The following is a 20663-nucleotide window of genomic DNA, read 5'->3' on the forward strand; positions in this document are numbered from 1 at the left end:
CCAGAGCTGAGGCATGGGGGTGACTTGTTTGTGCATAGCCAGGAGGCCAGTGCCATGTCAGATGGTAAATTGTGAGAATACTGGCAAGGTAGGAAGGAACTAGGTTATAAAAGACTGTGAATGCCAAACAGAGCATGTTGTGTTTGATCAAGGCAATAGGGAGTCACTGGAGTTTATTGCGTAAGGGGATGACATGTTTGAATCTGCATTTAGGAAAATCACGTTAGTGGCTAACTGGAGGGTAGACTGGCATGAGACAAGCAGGCTCAGTAGCAGACTATACAACAGTCCAGGTGTGATAGGGGCTTCAGATATGTACTTTCTTTAAAATTCATCTCAAACTGTGGGCCTGGAGTCAGACAGACCTGAGTTCTGATTGGACCTAAGACCTTTATCAATTGTGTGATCGTGAACAAGACACATCACCTCAGTTTCCTCAACTGTCAAATGAGAAGATAACAGAACCTTTCTCCAAGAGTTGTTGTTAGAATCAGAGACAATAACTGTAAGGCACTTATTATAGTCCCTGGCATGTAGTAGGTGGTTAATGCTTATTTCTTTCCTCTCTACCTCCCTTCCTGGAACTCTTCTTGATTCCTGCAGTTAAAAGGTCTCCTTCACTCCTAGCCCATCCCTAAACTCCAAAAACTTATTTTGTATATAGACACCACCTCCCTTAGCCTCCTCTCCCCTTTGTTTGGAGGGGCAGAGGGTAGAGTACCAAAGTGCTCCCAATGCCTCCCTTCATAGAGGCCAGAAACTGGACTCTTAGTTCACTTCACTCTGCATCTGCTGCACTGCCTGGGACATCCTGTATTGTCTACACTCCTCCCCCTCACACTTTTGCCTCCTTTTGTATGTTATTTACCCCCATTATACTGTAAGCTCCTTGAGGGCAAGGACTGCCTTTTTATTCATTGTCTTTCCAGCACTTAGCACAGTGTTTGGCACACAATAGGCACATGATAAACGTTTATTGTATTGGATTGGACTATGTGAATATCAGAATGGCAGATGGAAACACAAGACTTGAAGACAGCACCTAGAGTTCGGGGCAGGATAGGTAGACTTGAGAATCCGAAGGATAGAGATGGTAATCAGATGCATGGGAGTGGATGAGATCTCTAGGTGAAATACTTTAGAAGATGAGAAGGTCCAAGTGAGAACCCTAAAGGACACCTATCATCCAGGAAAGGAGATAGCAGGAAAGAGACAGGTCAGAGGAGAATGAAGAGGGAATGAGAAAAGACGGTATCCAGGAGGAAGAGTGATCAACAGCATCAAAGGCTGCAAAGAGGAGAAGTGAGAAAAGGCCACTGGCTGAGGCAACTAAGAGATCATTAATGACTCTGGAGAGAGTTTCGGTGGAATGATGACAGGTGGGAAGCTAGATTGTAAGAGTTTAAGCAGAGGGTGAGAGCAAAGTAAAGGCAGCTTTGTAGACTACCTTTTTGAGTTTAGCCACAAAGGGCAGAGATGATACAGAAATGGAAGGATCAAGTGAGGGCTTTTTTTGTTTTGTTGTGTTTTTTCCCAGGAAGTAGGAAATGGGCCTGTAGACAAAGGACTGAGGAAAAAAAGTGAAAGAGGGAGAAATGACAAAGGAGGCAATCTGTTAGAGGAGATGGGATGGAATGGAATCACTTGAACAAATAGAAACATTAGCCTTGGTAAGAAGTAAGGCCACTTCATCATTTGAAACAGTAATGAAGATATAGTAGCAGAAGGCATAAAGTAGAATTATTATATAACATCTTATGTATAATTATTTATATGATATCTATTTATTACACAATACATGTGTATCAGAGCAGTTATTTCTACTCTATGTTTTACAATGGAAACCTTTTAGTTTTATTTCACTATAACTATATTTTACATTTCAGTAAAGAAAAAGGAAAAAAAAAAGACAGAAAGAAAATTTTCCTTCTCCTTCCTAGTAAACTGGACAGACCTGTGGAGGATTTATGGCATGTCATGGACAAGAGTCCCACGGATACGCTGAATGGCTTATGATCTCCATCACTGGAAAGTGTACCTATTTCAATGAAATCACAGATGCATTGAAGTATTGTAGTAATGCTAACTATTACAATTTGAATAAACAGATCCTGAGTTACCCTATCTTCTGCCTACTTCTTTTATTTCACTGTCTTTTTTCTGAGAACAGGAATAATTTTTATAAATCCTCCAAATCAGATGGGGATTTGTAAAATTCATCCAGTTGATTGAACAGGGAAAGAGATAACATGAAGAAAAGTTGCCTTCTCCCCCATGCCAACCGAGCACATTTCCTGAAAGCCCTTGGTTTTTGAGATGACATACTAAGGTAATTTAAAAGGCATAACCTTCCTTTCGGAAACTTTTTTTTTAATGGGTGTTCATGTAACCTTTATAGTCTACCATTTTGTATTGAAAGTAAGAGTTACTGCTGCTAATTTGTCAAAAAGGACATGTTTTCTCTGTTGCAGGATGAAATGCAATAACGTCTTGAGATTTGCGTTTTGTGAAAAATAGCTGGAACTTGATGAAGAAAGGCAATACATAAGTACACATGAAAACACTGCCCATTAAAATATTAAACACCAACTTATCTGAACGTGCAAAACATCTGCAGAAAAAAACGTGGAGGAGGAAGAGGAGGAGAAATTGCTAACACCTAAAGAGAGGAAATATTTACATCATGTAAAACTTTTTGGAAGGATTTGCAAGTGAAATTAATCTTTTAATAGAACAAATGAAAAAAAAATAATTCTCCCAATCTTCAAAATCTTGCCTTCTATAGTAGAATAAACTTTGTGGTCTTCCAAGAAAATGATGCTTTTTTTTCCTCTTGTGCTTTTGTTCAGGTCTCTGATGTAATAATTATATGAATGCAAGAAGGATCACATTTATCAATTGATACAAAAATTTTATAATTTTACCTTGAAATTAAAAAAAAGTTGCCCTATCCCCATTTTCTTTGTTTTGTGGATAAAAAAAAATAATTCACTTTGTCAATTGACACAGCAGGTCCTTCAAGGTATTCTTAAATTCTATTTCTCCTGGTTTTTATTAATACTGAAAATTCAATATGGAGACTTTGAAAATGTATTGTAAGTTTCTGAAGTACAATATAAAAATTATCATATCCTGAAAGGCTTTATATAATGTGGTGAAATTCTCTAAGGATGTTGTAAAGCAGGCAAATTGAACCAACACTGCCTTAAATCTTACTTCTTTTCCCATAGGTCATTAACCTCATAATCAAAACAGGTGGAATGTTCTGTGGGCTATACTAGTATAACACAATAATAATCTGATCGTCGTTGTTAAGAAGAGATTAGCCAGTCATCAGAAAGGATAGTCTATTTAAATAGAAGTGACTGACAACAGGAATTTACATCTCTACCATACATCCTAAGACCTGACTAGATTCAATTTAGGACTTTGTACACTGCCAGTTACAGAATTTGAGAACTGGTTTCACTGAATGCGCTTGTTTGAAAGACCTATCTCCTCAGGAAGACTGTAATCCCTTTGGAAGCAGGGGCTGTATTAAACAGGGAAATTTGTGTTAATTCATGTAACAGAAAGAACTATCTAGGAGAGTTATGTTTTTTTATTTTTTAAATTAATTATTTTTTTTAAAGCAATCGGGATTAATTAACTTGCTCAAGGTTACATGGCCAGGTGTTTCTGGGTGGGTGCTAAATGTCTGAGGCCGGGATTCGATCCCCAGGTCATCCCGACACTGGAGCCAGTGCTCTTACTTGCTGTGCTACCTGGCCGCCCGGAGAATTATATTTTAAAAGAATCCTCCTCTCAGAAAAGTAGAACCTTGCAACATGTTGATCAGCAGACAGCTGTTAGATGTTAAAAAGCTATACAAATGCTAGCTATTATCATTACAGGATATCACCAAAATGTAATGAAGAATTCTGTTTTTTTTTAACTGCTTTCAATGGGCTCATTTATTTATTTAAGTCATATTTGGTTATGTCCATTAATCAAAGCTAAGCATGGACTTCAATTTGTTTGACCCTAGATATGAACACTATAATTATCTGTTTCTGATTTCAGTTTATAAGATGTACAACTTACAGCCTCTTTAAAATTTGCTACCTCCTCAAAATTGTAATTTCAGCTAGTTACTCTTTTTTTATTCTTTTGGTCTCATTGCCTTTTCTTTTTCTGAGGTTAAAAAAGCATGCTGCCACTACTAGGTCTGTACCCTAAAGATATCAAAGGAAAAGGAAAAGGATCTATAAGTACAAAAATATAGCCGCTCTAATTGTGACAGTAAAGAATCAGAAGTCAAGGGGATGTCCATCAACTGGGGAATGAATGAATGAACAAGTTGTGGCACATACATACCATGTTGTGGAGTACTATTGTGCTATAAGAAATGACAAGGGGAATGATTTCTGGGGGGAAAAACATGAGAAGATCTATAGGAACAGATGCAAAGTGAAGCAAGAACAGGAAATCACTTTGAAGAGTTAACAACAATGTTGTAATGATGATCAGCAGTGAAAGACTTCACTCCTCTGATCAATACAATGATCCAAAACAATTCCAAAGGACTCATGATGAAAAATGCTATCTACTTCTGAAGAGAGAATAGATGAACTCTGAGTGCAAATATGAAATATAATGTTCTCACATTCATTCTTTTTCCATTGTATGGCTAATATGGAAATGTTTTGCATGATTTCACATGTTTAAATTATATATATAAATGATCTCTTGTTTGCTTTCTCAAAGTGTGTGGGAGGTAGTGGGAAGGAAGAAGGGGATTTGGAATAAAAAATTAAAAAGAAAAGAAGGTAAAAAATAAATGAATTTTATCTCTCCATCTATCTATATTGAAGCATGATCACCTTCTAAGGTCAGTAGCAGGGAAAAACATTTTGATTATTTCAAGGTCAAATTCAACCACTTAAAATATTCAGTCAAAAATTTGCCAAGGTTCTCAAGGATGTAGGATAGGAAAAGTACATAATACTTAGATCTAGAGTGTTTATTTAAATGAATCCTCTCTGCTTAGCACAGTACATGGCACATACTAAGTGTTTCATAAATGACTGTTGACTGATTGTTATTTGCCTTCTAAAACAGGAAAATAGAAGGGGAGAAAGAAAGAGTAAATCATGTCATTACAAAGGTACTGGTTCACTACCTCCTAGGGCAACCTTCACTACATTTTGTAATTTTTTTAACTCTCATTTACAAATTATAAATCAGCATTTTACACAGGAACTAGGGAGGAAATTAAATGTCATTCAATTCTAATGATTCTGCTTTCTCAGCAAAAAAAATGATGAGGGTGTTTTCTGTTTTTCTTATTCTCAAGAATGGGAGAGATTATCTACAGGTGATTGAAAATTGGTGGTGGTCACACTTAGGGTTCTTTTTCTTTCAAGTTTATTAATTTCCAGGCTATCTATGTATCTCTGTGTCACTGTCTCTGTCTCTCTCATCTATTTTAACCTAAGGAGAGAAATAACAAGAATCTACTACAGGAATTATATCTTTATAGCATTAATGACATTTATTTTGGTCATAAAACTTTCTGACAGAGAGCCAGAAGAGATTACAGCAATTCTAAAACTTTTGGGTCTTTGGACCCCTTTACACTCTTAAAAAGTATGAAGGACTATCCTTCCATAGCATTTATGTGAGTTATACTGACTGATATTTACTGTACTAGAAATTAAAAGGTCTTAGAATTTTTATGAAAATAGTTTTGAGTTTGTGGAAACCCTAAGGGAACCTCAAGGCTCCCCAGGAGTCCTGGACCACAATTCGGGAACCATACATATATTGAATAGAAAGCTAACCTCAAAACCAAGAAAACTAGGATTTAAGGACAGCCTTCGAATACTAACAATAACAGTTAGCATTCATATAGCATCTCCTATGTGTCAGGTACTGTGACAAACACTTTACAAATATTATTATCTCATTTGATCCTCAAAACAATCCTGGAAGATAGGTTCAAATATTATCCCATTTTACAGGTGAGGAAAGAGGTAGACAGAGGTTAAGTGATTTGCCCAGGGTCACCCACTTGGTAAGTGTCTTGTTGAATCTGAACTCAGGTCTTCCTCATTCCGGGTATAGCGTTCTATCCATGCTGTACTACCCAATCGCCTCTCCAAACTGGCTGGTTGACCTGGGAATAAGTAACTTAACCTCTTAGTAACTTCAGCTTCATTAGACAATGAGCTTCTTGAAAACAGGGACTGCCTTTTGTCTCTCTATCCCCAGGGCTTAGCACAGAACTTGGAACATAGTAGGTGCTTAATAAATGCTTAGAGACTAATAGTGCCCCTGGGCAGAAAACTCCCTCACTCTGAATTGCAGAGAAAAAACTGACTTGCATTGGTAGAGAATTTCCTCACCTAAGGAGTTCACTATGCCAATGGAAATCTTAGGTCTAGTCCATAATTCTCTAGAGTTCTCTACTTCCAATTAAAGGGAGATTGGTCAAGATGAGAGGAAGCTGGATGAAGTTGAAGAGAGAGAATTGACTAGCTCTAGCTTTCTGCTCAGTTTACTCCATTCAATGGAAATCAGTTAATTCTTTCCTTGATCTAATTTTGGTTTTCCCTGTTAAGGGCTCCTTTTTAGACTAGCCTTTGGCTAGAATAAAGGTTGCTGTTTTTTTATTTTCTTCTCAAAATGCATATGTGCATGTAAACGGGGAACATGATGTTAAGGGTGAAATATTTAAATAACTGTAGTATCATTGCAATAAATCAAAATACATTTGGAAATACATTTGTGCCAAATAATCAACATGACTGCCTGAAATAGTATTTTAAGTGCAGCTTTCTCTCATACATAGTTCACTAGCTCTTGTATAACAAAAAGACTGTCCATGTTAAGTGAGATAACTTTTCCCTCGAGATGTGGAAAACCATTTGGTACAAAAAGAGCCAGCAATAAGATTATATTAATCAGACCTTATCAATTAAGATGTATTAATTTCCAAATCCAAAACATTTTTGAATATGTACATATTTCCTATCTATTTCCAATTACTCTTTCCCAATAAATAAGTTATTTGCCTGGAATACATATAAAAATACATACACATACATATATATGCATGCATGTGTATGTAAATATATATATATATACATATTTATTTGTACATATTCAAGTAATATGATCTTTTGAGGTCAAAATGAAAAGGATGCTTTGATGATATCTTACTGCTCCAACCTTCAACAAATGGTACGTAATAAGGAATAATGTTTTTTTCTCTCTCTCAAAAATCTTGCTAAGTTTCCTAACATTTGTTAAAAAGAAGCTAATCAATTACATGAAAAATGACTGAATTCTATAGAGAAATCTTATATTCATAATAAAAAATGACAAGAAGAGATTTAATCAAAATGAAAAATAAAACCAGAGCACTTTGCTACTTAAAGTGATTTTCTGTCACATAATCATTGTTGAAACAATTTAGGAAAAAAAATACTATTTGTTCTTGTATAATTGCAAAATATTGCTACTTCTAGGCTTTACTCTGACAACACCAGGAGGAAAGATGGTATGTTACAACTATTCACTTCTAAAATAAGGGTAATATTTTTCTCCCCTTGAAAAACCTCCTTGAAAGTCACTAAAAAGCATCCAAAGTGACCTTATTCAAGCTTCTCAATGGAAATAAAATGTTATTCACAGAACACTAATCAAGACTAATTTGACCCTCACTTTATTTTTCCTTTATTTGTAATCCTTTGTCTTCAACAAATCCCTTGACTTTGGAGGCAAAGAATCAAGATGGATCATTCCTGGTGAAGCTCTATGCAAGGCAAAATTTTACAAATTATGGAGGTTGAAAGCCCATAGGAAATGGAATAGGAAGCTTAGGTATTCGTATATTTCATCCTGCTGTCTATTCACAGGACTTCATTGCACAATTTTAACATTAATTTTTAAAATTACCTTGCTAACATAAAAATAAATTTATGTTGTGAAATGTCAACATTTAGGACACGTGAATACTTTGACATGATTGAGATTCAGCTAATATATTAAATCATAACTCTGTCCCCAAACATAACATCTACTTACAGAACAAGTCAGATGACAGTTAACCCTATTATGCAGGTGTTAGTTCTGACACTTCATACTTGATTCATAAAAGTGTTAATTATATTGTATTACCATCAAAACCTTTAAATTGGAATTTTTTCTTGTGTGAGGAAACACTGATTGATTTGAACTGTAATCAACCTCAGATCCCATTCTAAGTCTGTCTAATATTTGGAAAGTAGTATTTTAATCTTCTTTTTCAAAGTCTCCTTTCCCTGAACCTTGAAATCATTATTCAAAGCACTGAGTATGTGCTTAGAATCCCTGAGTTCTGGTTAGTATCTCAGACCTTGTTGCTTAGTTTCCCCAGTCCTTATTTTCTTGATCTCTAAAATGAGGAGATTGGGAGGGGGGTGTGGACTATATTATCTCTAAGATCTCTTTTACTTTTGCAGTTCTATGCTTTTTATATATAAACACAACAATGAAAATGCTTCCAACCAAATTTGTCAAAGCTTTGTGAAACCTTGGCCCATTAAGGTTTTCTGATAGTATGTTGTATGACTTTAAAAAATCACTCTCCTTCAGCTCCTTATTTGTACAACAAATGATGTTGAACTAGGTGGTTTCTAGTGGCTATTTTAGCAATAATTTACTATCACTTTCTGTATTTGACAGAAACTGATCCAGGGTGAGTAGATGGCCTTAGGCAAGCTAATATCTACAGTTGCATAATCAAGCAAGATCTCCTAAATCCCTACCTGGTTCTGAATTAACACCATTTCTTCATTATTTCATCTTTTACTACATAAAGTATATGGCAACAAAAGGAAAGGAAACTATCAACTGGTCAATAAAATTTGTAGAGCAACCAGAAGAAGCTTGTCATTGCATTATGTACTTACATCACTTACAAAAGATGAGACTTATGAGTCATTATCTTTTTCTCTCTTCCCTCTCTATGCCAGTACCATAGAATAGGTAAATATATCCTCATGTTGCTAAAATTGCCTCATTCTTTCTAAAGTCTTCCTATTAAAGACAGACCAAAAAGGTCTTCAATCAAAAGTCTGGCAATATAACTATATTTCCAAACTAAAAGGCTAGATGCTTCATATATTAACATCGTTACAAATAAAGTCCTGTGAGTGAACCAAATGAGCGATCCACCTTCTACCTGGGGATATGCAACAGTCAGATTAACAATAAGTGAGAGTCTTTCTTCCTTTCACTGATCCCTTTCTTTTTCAGATTGAGTGGCTTAAATTATGTCAGTGCTTTGTCAACCCCCTAGTTGCCTGAGATGTTTGGACTTCTCTGATCCTTTAAAAATTAGCTTGATTAGTGAGGCTAATAATCCGAGATACAAATGACAAGGGCATCACCGTAGTCGTAAAGTGGACGCAGCTACCTCTAATCTCAAGAATAATTTTAATGTTACCTAAACAACAACTGAGTCACAGTGGCTTAAATATCCTTCCGTGTTTCAAATGCTTTTGCTCTGAAGTTATTTCTGTCTTCAGTATTGTAACACTGAAAATATCTTAAGGCCATATAATCCTCTGGTTAGAAAACAACAACAGCAATTAATGATGTCATTACTTTGCCTTAACTGAAAAAGAAAAGATTCTTTGGAGAAAATCTCCCGAGTCAAAGAAAGTCATGAGGAAATCTATTATGTGGTAGGAAGGGGAAATTAATGACTTTAGGACATGCCTGACTTTCTTTTCTTCCTTCCTTCCTTCCTTCCTTCGTTCCTTCCTTCGTTCCTTCCTTCCTTCCTTCCTTCCTTCCTTCCTTCCTTCCTTCCTTCCTTCTTTGCTTTTTGGAGGGCAATTGGGGTTAAGTGACTTGCCCAAAGTCACATGGCTATTGTGTCAAGTGTCTGAGGCTGGATTTGAACTCAGGTCCTCCTGACTCCAGGGCTGGTGCTCTATTCACTAAGTCACCTAGACGCCCCCTGACATGTCTGACTTTCACAGAGGCACATGTCATTAGCATGATATACCTTATCCAGTTTGTGAAATGTTACTTATTTTAATAGAGGGAACAATTAAAAAGGATTGGAGGAAAGATGACAGGTAAACAATGTTGTGTGATCTATCTATGTTCCTACTCATCTATTTAAAGAGATGTCAACACAGAATGACACTTCCTCTGGGGCTCTGTATGGTAAGCTAGAAATGTCTCTGTAGGAAGTATGGCTCCACTTGGGTGTTTGGAAACCATGTTAACTAGTTATAATGATCTCTATGGAACAGCTGTATCATCCTCAAAAGTGCTATTAGTATAAACTATAGAGTGCACTGGAGGAATGCAATCTCACACAATCGATTTGATATATCTAGCAAAACAATTCTTTGAATGTGCTTCTTCTTGCTAGTTTATGACAATTACTATTTTCATCTTAATCATCTTTCTTTGCTTGAGTAAATACAACATTGTAATATTGCACTGCTTGGTGTAGCATAGTAATTCAGATGAAATGGAAATCAATTCTTTCTTTCTCTCATTTCTGAAACTTTTAGAGGAAAATAATGAATTTTGCTAGCATTAAAATCACATATAGAAGTGTTCATATATACATACACACATATAGTTACATATTATTAACCATTCATTCATGTATATTACCCAAATATACATATACTCATATATAGTTATCCATCTACCTTGTTTATTTATATATTTAATACACATGTGTGTATATATACATGCACACACATATTGATAATTTTATCTCCATTAGAAAGTCAATACATCTTAAAATCATGATACACACGCAATAGCAGATCACTATAATACAATACAAAATAAAATGACATAGTGTTGTTAGCATTGCAATAGGGTACCAATAACTTGAAATTTATTGAAGTTTAAAGACATTTAGATCTAGAGGGACCCAACTCCATTTAATGGATAGGGAATTTGAGATGAAGAGCAGTCAAGTGTCTTATCCAAGGAAGGTTACATTAGAGTTAGTAGAACCAGAGTGAGAATGGAGTGTCACAAGCTGCCAGTCACTAAATTCTTCTAGGGTCCCACGGTATTTGTCAAGGTCTTAGGGAGTGAACTTTCTGTTTCAGAAAAAAAATACTAACAAAATAATGCTCTCCCACAGCACAAATTTATGGAGAAATCTTTCATCTCTAGATCATCTCCAGTAAAATGCCACTTTCCCCCCACAGATTCTCAGTTGAGAAATTGTCATTTGAAATGTCTTCCACAATGTCAACTCTATTTAAAAAAAATACTTTTGGTTCTTTAAGTCCTGTAAGTGAGATAAAGCTTGTAAGACAAGAGATCCAGATGTATAAAGAAAAGGGCTCCCTGCCTACAAATCTATCAACTGTAAATGATGACAACTCAGGCATTAGTGACCATTCTTACATTTTAGAAATTCACTTTTAAACTCTCTTCTGAGGCATAAAATAATCCATTTTACTCTTAAGTTTAAATGAGCTACTTGATTGAAAAAAAATAATATACAGTTTCATGTTTCATTTTTTAAAGGTTAAGAAAGATGCATTAGGACTAATGGATGTGATTGAAATCAGAATTCCCAAGAAACAGGCTACATAATCTTCACTAATAAAATGATCTATTCTTATAATAGCATTAATTTTCTGGAAACCATAGATGAGCTTCAAAATTTAACTTAGATATAAATTTATTTATGTAAATTATTCTCATTCTGAGAGACTCATTTTACATTAGTAATATATAAGAAGATGTACTGTTTTTAAATATTAAAATAATAAGATCATCCTTATTGCACCCTGGAAGTCAGGAAAGCCTCATAAAGAAAACCTATCTGAAGATGACCTTACTGACCCAATGGCCAGTCTTAATTTTCAACTCAAAAAATTTCTGTCTTTAATAGTAAAATCGGTTTTAATTAAATGTCCTTAATAATAAAATTCAAAGTATTCTTCAGAAATAAATGAATGACTGAATAGATGAACAAATAAATAAATACATTCCATGAAACGTTAGCATTAGCTGATAAAGACAACTTATTTTCAGATAATTTCACTAATAAAAAATAGGCCTTTGGATACCAAGTCTAGAGATTTTCTACTCTATTGTTGATTATTCTTATCACAAAACAGAAATCAGTCAATCAATCAGCAAAGTTACTTTGTGCCATGTCCTGGGCTAATGACTAAGGATACTAACATAAGATGAAATAGTCCTTGTGCTTAAGAATGTTATAGTTTATCTTACACATATAAATAAAAACAGAGTGCAGGGAACACAAATACAGAGTAATTTTCAAGAGAACATTCAGTCCTGGAAGGGATGTGCCGGAAAGACCTCATGTAGGAGGTACCATTTGAACTGAATTTTGAGGAGAGCTTGGAATTCTAAGAGAGGCAGATGTGAGGAGAAGTGAGTTCTTGGCAAGAAGATGATAAATGAAATGTTGGATGTTAGTAATAGCAAGTAGGCCAACTGCCTGGACCACAGAATAAAAGAAGGGGAGTAATTTGGCTGGAACTAGTCTGTGGAGGGCATTAAATGTCAAACAGAGGAGAATTACGGGTCCAAACTTTTTGATCAGAGAAGTAACACAGAGAGACATGTGCTTTAAGAATACCATTTTGTCAACTGTATGGAGATTGAATCAAAGAGGGGAGAGCCCACATACGTGAAGATGAAGTAGGAGGACACTGTAATCGTCCTTGATACTTACTTATTCTAAAAACAACAGTGGAAACTAAAGTTCAGATTGTAGCATTGTTCTAAAATGCTATACAAAGCACCAAGATTTATGAAATGGGGCAGGTAATACTTCTAAATCTAGGTCCAGGAATACTTAGGACTGTAACTGTGAACATTCTGTTCTTTGGAATAATGAGGAAAGGAAACTTAGCCAAAGATTCATCTCCATAACATTCGTGCCTTTTTTTATTTCATTAGCAGCAGACTGTCAGCCCTCAAAGATACATATTGACATTCTCCAAATTGAAGATGACAAGGGTACCTTGCCATTATATAGAGCTTTATGCTTTTAGAACAAATTTCACATCTATAATCTTATTTTATCTCTACAATAGTCTTCTAAGAGTGGTATATGTAGGTATAGAAAAGCTAAGTGATTGGTCCAAAGACACATGGCTAACCAACTCCTCAGTTTTGTAAACTAAATGAAAGAAGTGTAAAAGAAAAAAGATGCTATCGAAAGAGCAACAAAACAGAGGCAACCAAATTCATTTTTGCTCTAGAATGGCTCTCCATTTGGGCAAGAACTCAAGTATTAGACTCTGAGGAATGGTAAGCATCTCTTTTTCCAATAAAACTTTCATAATTATATAAAACTAAGTTCAGCTGTTTCCTGTCCCCTTTGCGTCAGCCATGAATAAAGGGAGGTATTTTAAAATAAAAATTGAATCTTTCTTGATTATAAGAGAACTTAATTATGCCAGTTATTTGTGGCTTCCAAAGAAAGACTTGGATAATTGGAGGAAGCACATGAGTTTAAGAGTGAGAATTTGTGCTACATCTCTCCAGATAATCCTAGGCACAGCAGCCTCGGGTATAATGCTTTCAGAAATACAGCCTTCACCTAAAAAAAAATAAATTCTGACATCAAATTCTCTAAATGTTACAACATGACAAAGGCATTCTTTAATTATACAACGGCACTATCTTTCAACTCCTTCAATGAGTCTTATCTATAGAAAATAGGGCTTTACGTGAATGTCTTTATGAACATCATTCTGAAATAGCTTTTATTAAACTTGTAGACCCATGAAACAATGTCTATGTAATCCTGGGCTTATCTGAATCACTTTTGTTTATTCTTCTCACTTTAAAAATATTTGTGTTCTGTCTTTTCATTGGATATGGTGTACTTTCAGTCAGTGGCACAACAGGCGGGAACCAGGAAGGAAGAGAATGTTAATATAGCTACTGCGTTTTTTTCCTGAACATCAATAGCTCTGTCCCCTTCATGTACTGTTAGGCTCACAGACACCAGGGTGCATCTTTCCTCTATGTCTATGAATAGCTGCTCTTCGGCAAACTCCCAACTGCATGGAAGATTTATTTTCACCTCCTAGGCAGCTACTTCCTGGGGCATTCTCAATGGATGCTTTGTTTTGATAACAGTATGAAAAATAGAGTTTTCCTCTACTGGTCTGGAAACCTCTTCACCTGCTGGATAATGTTTTCCTTCTGGATCTTCTCTTCCTTCAGAGCCATGATAACTGTCTACCTCTAAGGTTCTACTCACCTAAACAACTTTCTAACTAATCAAAATTTCCCATTCAAATGCCGCCTACACCATAACCTTCCTCTTGTTCCCATCAGATGTGAGTACCTTCCCCCAGTTACATCTTATTTTTATTGCATGTAAAGATTTTGATAGAATGTGGGCCTCCTGACAGCAGGATTTCTTTCATTATAGTCATTATAACCCCAAAACCTGGCACAGCGCCTGTCCCATCTACCTGCTTAAGAGATGCTTGGAACTGTGTGGTTCAGAGACTCTGCTTGCTAAAATAATATGAATCACAAGATATTAAAACCCAAATGGACCTGAAAGATTATCTAGACTGATTTCTTCACTCCATAAAGGAATATTAACTGATTTGTCCAATGTCACAAAGCTAATTACCTGCATGGTCAGAATGAGAAAACAAGTCTGATTCTCAATCTAATTGTCTTAACAACTAATTTACAACTCCTAATTTACAAATAGCTTGTGTTCAAGCAGTTCATTTGTTAAGTCTGTTGTTTCTAATGTGGATTACACTCTCCCAAAGGAACAATGCTATTCATGGTTGTTAGGTTCCCAGGCCAGTACAGGAAATGAGTTATCATTAAATGTAATTCCATAAAAGTCTTACTCATGTGACTTGCTTGTAGTGTGGAGGTAAGCCTGGATTTTCAGAGGTTATGTCAAACCACGGTAGGTCCCATCCCCTCCTCACCTACTCCTCCCTAGCCCCCAGGCAAGAGGATGGTACACACAGGCACAAGGATAGATTGTCTGTTACCTGAGCACCAGCCTAGAAAAGTGCAGAGAGGCGGGCACATTATCAGAAGGTTGGTTATGGTGTGTTAAGTATTTCTGCATCCAACTCACATAAACCATTCCTGCGGTCTGGAGGATTTTTGATCTGCATCTGTGGAGGGGAGTATTAAAAGCTGTTCCTATAGAAAAAAAAAGTTCTAACTGAGGATGCCAGGAATCTTCCACCCCTTCAGTGGAAGCGAGAATTCTCTGACCAGGGGGAGAGGTATCAAATGGTCATAGACGGTTCCTGGGGACAACCAGTGGAGGAATAAGAGGACTAGACGAACATCTCCAAAGCTGACATTCTATGAAGCTAAGAGGGAGATGGAGGAGAGAAATCCTGATCAGTGCCAGTTCCAGTGGCAATAGTGTGATCCATCTGGGACAGCAGGGGCAGGGTACTGATGTTATAGAAGAGATATGAGCCTGATGTGTATTAGGGAAACACTGCTTTTACATTGATTCTCAGATCTGCCTCTCATCCATCTCTCCTGGTGTTTATCTCAACCTACAGATGAAGGATGATGAACTCCTTAAAGCCGTAATTCACCAGATTTATTAACCAATGTATTAACGAAGCTCTACAATATGTTTTCCACAAAATATTAAGGTTTTTGTTTTTAAACCAAACTTAAGATTTCACTGTTACACAGAACTTCGTTGCCAAGGTCACACAGCTAGACCTCTTTGTACCTCAGTTTCTTCACCTGTAGAATAGGGCAATAATAATACCTACCTCATAGAGTTATTATGAGAACCAAATAAAATGTGTAAAACACCTGTAAACTTAAGTACGCTACATAAGTGTCATCTGGTTTTCTTATGTAACACTGATAATTTATTTTCTTATATAACAATGACTATTACAGAATAAAACTAGCAAATATTTACTTTATTTTGTTGCTTAGTCAAAACAGTTTCTTTACATTTCTCCATTTCCCTTGGAGATTTAGGGCTTAATAGCATTTAATTTTAATTAATTTTCAATCATGGGATCAATCCATTTTGAATTGTTAATTTTTATTTTCATGCTAATTTCAAGGCTTTGCCCTAAAGCTCTGAAGAACATTGTTGTCCATCCTTGCTATCATCCATTCCTCTGCTGACTGTTTTAGTATGTATTTGCAGAGATTCTATGATGAATCAAAGCAAGTGGTGGTCAAATTTAGAGTTGAAAAGGGAAAACTTGATAGGTAAAGGCATTTTCTCACCAATATTAGGGTGCTTCAAAAGACGGCAGATTCTGGCTTCCCTTTCCAGTTTCTGGTGATCTGCAAAAGAACAGAGAAGATTCACAACTTTAAGTAAGTAAATAAAATGGAATACATCACACAGAAAATGAAGCATACAGAAAAATCAAAAAAAGCACATGTCATAATGCCTTTCAAGTTTATTTATCCTTTCATTTCTCCAAAAGCATGATTACTGTAATTTGGTACCAAGGCAGTATACTATACAATCTTATTTCTAAAATATATCCTTTCCCGTTCCTGTCTATTCATTCTCTTTGTGTTCCACCAGTTCCACACAATGGTATAAAGAAATTCAGCTGAAATTAAGACTCCCCTGTAAGAAGCCCAGCAAGGAAAAGTATTTACTGTGCCATCTATAATTATCAGATGACAAGCCTTGACAGTACAGGAGGAAAAATAGAAAGCACAGAAACAACATAGTTCTTTTTTCCCCTGGCCCTTAAGACAATGATTAACTGTCATTAGTGTTTAGAAGACCAAACACTTAGGTCACCACATACTTCCTGTATGCATTTACAGGGCCTGCCATACACAAACATTGCAATCATACCAGAAGAAGGCCTGTACCTATCAAACAATGCTACGTGCTAACCCTGAGGGGAAAGCTTAGAACCTAGCTACATGATATGTATTAGAAATTACCTGTCACTTAGGGACCTATGGGATGAGACATGATTGTTCTTGCACAAGAGAAAAATAGGGCTTCAGTTCAACCAGATAGGTATTTATTTTTAAGGCTATCTGCTTTTAGACTGTGTATACTAAATAAGTGCACAAATAAATTAGGGTTAGTAGGTTCTCTGCTCTTAAACTGCCCATAATATGTAAGTACACAAATAAATTAGGGTTAGTAGCATAACAGAATGCTGGACTTGGAGTCAAGAAGACGAGTTCAAATTCTGCTCAGATAATCTGTAATTTTGTACCTTTGAGCAAGTCACTTAATTTCTCTCAGTCTCCACATCAGTAAAGTGGCGATAATAATAGCACTTATCTCACAAGACTCTTGCGTGAACCAAATGAATTAAAATATGTGAAGCTTTTTGAAAACCTAAAAGCATTATATAAATGTTACCTGTTATAATTGTTGCTATTGTTGCTATTACTGAAAAATATCAAGTACTTATTACATACAGCTATACTACATATGAGAGATAAAAAAGACAGAAAATATGAGATATTGAAAGGATCCAATGAGATAATATTTTAAAAAGCACTCAGCACAGTGTTCTTAACATTTTTATGATTTCATAAATTCATGAATTTTTTTCTCTCAACTCTTTTAACATCCCTATTGTGTATTATATAACTAGTAAAGACATTATGATAATATAGAGACAGATCAAAGTGCATAAGCATCCCTGGGAACCCCCATTCAACCATGATCAAATCTGTCCCCAGAATGGGACAGAAGGGATAAAAGAAGTGGGAAGATTCTAACAGATATTAGACTATGAGCTCCTTGAGAGAAGCGACTTTTTTTCTTCTTCTGTTTTTGTTTGCGTTTCTATGTATCTCTGGTGTCTAACACAATGTCTGGCACACTGTGAGTGCTTAATAATGTTCATTTACTTCACTTGACTTAATAATGAGTGGGAGGGGATCAGCCACAAATAAAAACAAAACAAAACAAAACAACCTTATTAAAACATGGTCCCAAGAAGCCCTGAGCAATCAGGCATCTCCATCAACATATGCAGGTATTATGAAAGAGGCATGATGATGGGGAGCCCCACCTGAGATAAGGGATCACTGTTTGACCTAGGAAATGCAGGCACTAAGGGCCTTGAGGGAATTATATTTTCAATCCTGCTTGAGAGAATCGTCAGTTCTACAAGTGTGAGTTGTTCTTCCTGCCAGATGAAAAGGTAAAAAGACATGAGGAACATATCTCTCTAAGCTCTAGTCTATTACAGAAGGCTGAAGTGTTCTTAGAGTAAAAGAAATAAAGCAGGAAGAAAGAGAAAAAGTGGAAGAAAGAGTCAAAATCAACGTCAAGAGGTTTGCAAGTGGAAATCTACAAAGCAGAGGGTGTTATGAAGGTATGGGGAATTAAAAAAAAATCAACTTTTGTAATAGAGACAGGGAAGACTGATTTTTGCTCATTTCCTGAACTAAAAACTTCAGTTGTGCAGCAAAATACAAATGCAGAGACAGGTACTGCTCTGCCCCCATAAATCTGAAAGAGATACTTAAAGGTCAAATGACTTATGTCAGAGGCAGGATTTGAATGCCAGCTCTTTCTCCATCATACCACACTACCCTTCACCTCTGACCTTGGGAAAGCAAATGTCAAGACATTCTGAAGTAAGCCCATATGATCTTCTAGTCTACTATTCTAAAATAACAAAAATTAATAACAATAAATGGTAACTCATATTGTATAATTCTGTAAGGTTTGCAAAGCATTTGCATGCATTATTTCAATTCATCCTCAAAACAGCCCTGTGACGAGTTAAGTAAATCTGCCTTTAATTGCAGCATAAGAGGGAGGGGAGACTCAAAAGATAAAATTCTAATAGTTTCAAATAATGAAGAAAAAAGGAAAGCCTCAAAATAATCCTGTGTGACTGCATAGGGAACTCTCTGATATTCTTAGATTCTTAATAGGAGAGATTCAAAGTCAAGGTTATGTAAATGAGTGGCACAAAAAACTATGATCTTAGGATGATGAAAGTTTAAAATAACCAGATAATTGTGCAAATTTCTATGGTCAATAGAAGTTTATTTGCAACATGAACAAGGAAAAAGGAAGGAGTTGGCTTCTTGGGCCAGAAAACGCCATGTTAAGGGACGACTACAATAGTTTTAGCTTAGATTGAGCTGAACTCTTTATAACTTAAGTCCATTCTAAATTGTAAAGAGGAAAAAGAAATGCATTGTAATGGTAACTAATATAAGTATAGTAAGACAGTATCTATCTCTTTTAAATGGGAATACATGTATATTTGTAACACATAAATATGTATATAAATACTTATATATAAATATACACATTTCCACATGTGCGTAATGCCTCCCTTGATAGAATGTAATCTCCTTGAGAGTAGGGACTCTATGTTTTTGTCTTTGTATTCCCAGGATTTGGGAATTCAAAGTGCCTGGCAAACTATGGTCACTTTAAAGATATTTGTTGATCAATTGAATAAAAGAGTTTTTTCGCTGGGAATTATCAATACTAATGAAGTCAGAAGTCTGGTTTACATGGTTATTTGTATATATGTCATTCTTTTATTAGCCTGTAAGCTCCACAGTGACAGGAACTACCTCCTCTGAGCTTTGTATGTCTTCCAAAGCAGAATATTCTATACTCTCTGGAAGCTGATGAAATGCTTATCAGCATGATAAAAACAGATTGTGTCTGAATGATCTTAACCTGGAAAAGTGAAGAGTCTGGAAAACATATGCTCTAGATGAGATAAATTTTACAATGGTGTACAGAACCAGATAAAGAAAGAAAAGCACAGTGGATAGAATGCTGAACCTGAAGTCAGTCAGGTCTGAGTTCAAATCCTGTTTGACACTTGCTAGCTATGTGGCCCTGGACAAACAGTTTAAAACTTTCTTTGCTTAAATTTCTTTTTCTGTGAAATTGGGATAATAATAGCACCCATCTCTCAGGATTGTTAAAAGAATAAATGAGATATATTTACATAATGCTTTGCAATCCTTAAAGTATTATATGTTTGTTATTAATATCATATAATATATTATTAATTATTGATATTACTGATATATTACTATATTATGTATTATATTATTATATGGGAATCTATTTTTCTAGTATCTCAAAGGACAGGTGCTGGATCTAGGATTTCTTTGATTAAAGGACTCTCCCATGTAAGAGAACTCCCTCTACCAATGCAGTCTATTATCTTCCCTGCAACATACAGAACACTGAGTGACCTTCCCAGGGTCACACAATCAGCATTTGTCAGACATAAGACTTGAATTCAAGTCACCCAGTCTTCACGGCCAGCTTTCTTTTCACTATGACCCAATACTGCCTTTCAACATCTCAAACCTATCAAAATAGCTCCCTGTTGTTTGTTCTTAAGGAGATATGAAAGGAAGGTTTCAGAAGAATTACTTCAGCGGGCTAGGATTTTAGTACTCATGAAGCTTCTTCAAAGAAAGCTGAAAACTAGCATGGTTCATTGGTCTTTAGATGTATTACAGGCATCTGATTTTCTGTGCCTTCAAAGATGTGTTGTTGACTTAGAATAATTGGGTCTTTAGCGACACAATAGTTTTCTGACAAAGTGCCATCCTTCTACACAGCAGCAACAATATTATTCTTGAAACCTCTTTGAAAGATCAGAGAATCATAGGTCTGGAGCCAGAAGGAACCTCAG

At 35.8% G+C, this 20663-nt stretch overlaps 1 protein-coding gene across 6 annotated transcripts in view; it reads right to left on the reverse strand.

Moving 5' to 3' along the window:
• The window catches only part of CAMK2D (calcium/calmodulin dependent protein kinase II delta), a 363589-nt gene that overhangs the window by 222011 nt on the left and 120915 nt on the right, over window positions 1–20663 (reverse strand). For all 6 annotated transcript variants that reach the window (XM_069095418.1, XM_069095453.1, XM_069095444.1 and 3 more), the window contains exon 3: window positions 16267–16326. In XM_069095418.1, the coding sequence (XP_068951519.1) occupies window positions 16267–16326 (60 nt within the window). The remainder of the gene's footprint in view (window positions 1–16266; window positions 16327–20663) is intronic.

Source organism: Petaurus breviceps, unplaced genomic scaffold (genome assembly GCF_028583685.1).
Source record: "Petaurus breviceps papuanus isolate PSGF00001 unplaced genomic scaffold, PetGlider_PUasm1.0 126, whole genome shotgun sequence".
In the NCBI taxonomy this organism is placed as follows: domain Eukaryota; kingdom Metazoa; phylum Chordata; class Mammalia; order Diprotodontia; family Petauridae; genus Petaurus; species Petaurus breviceps.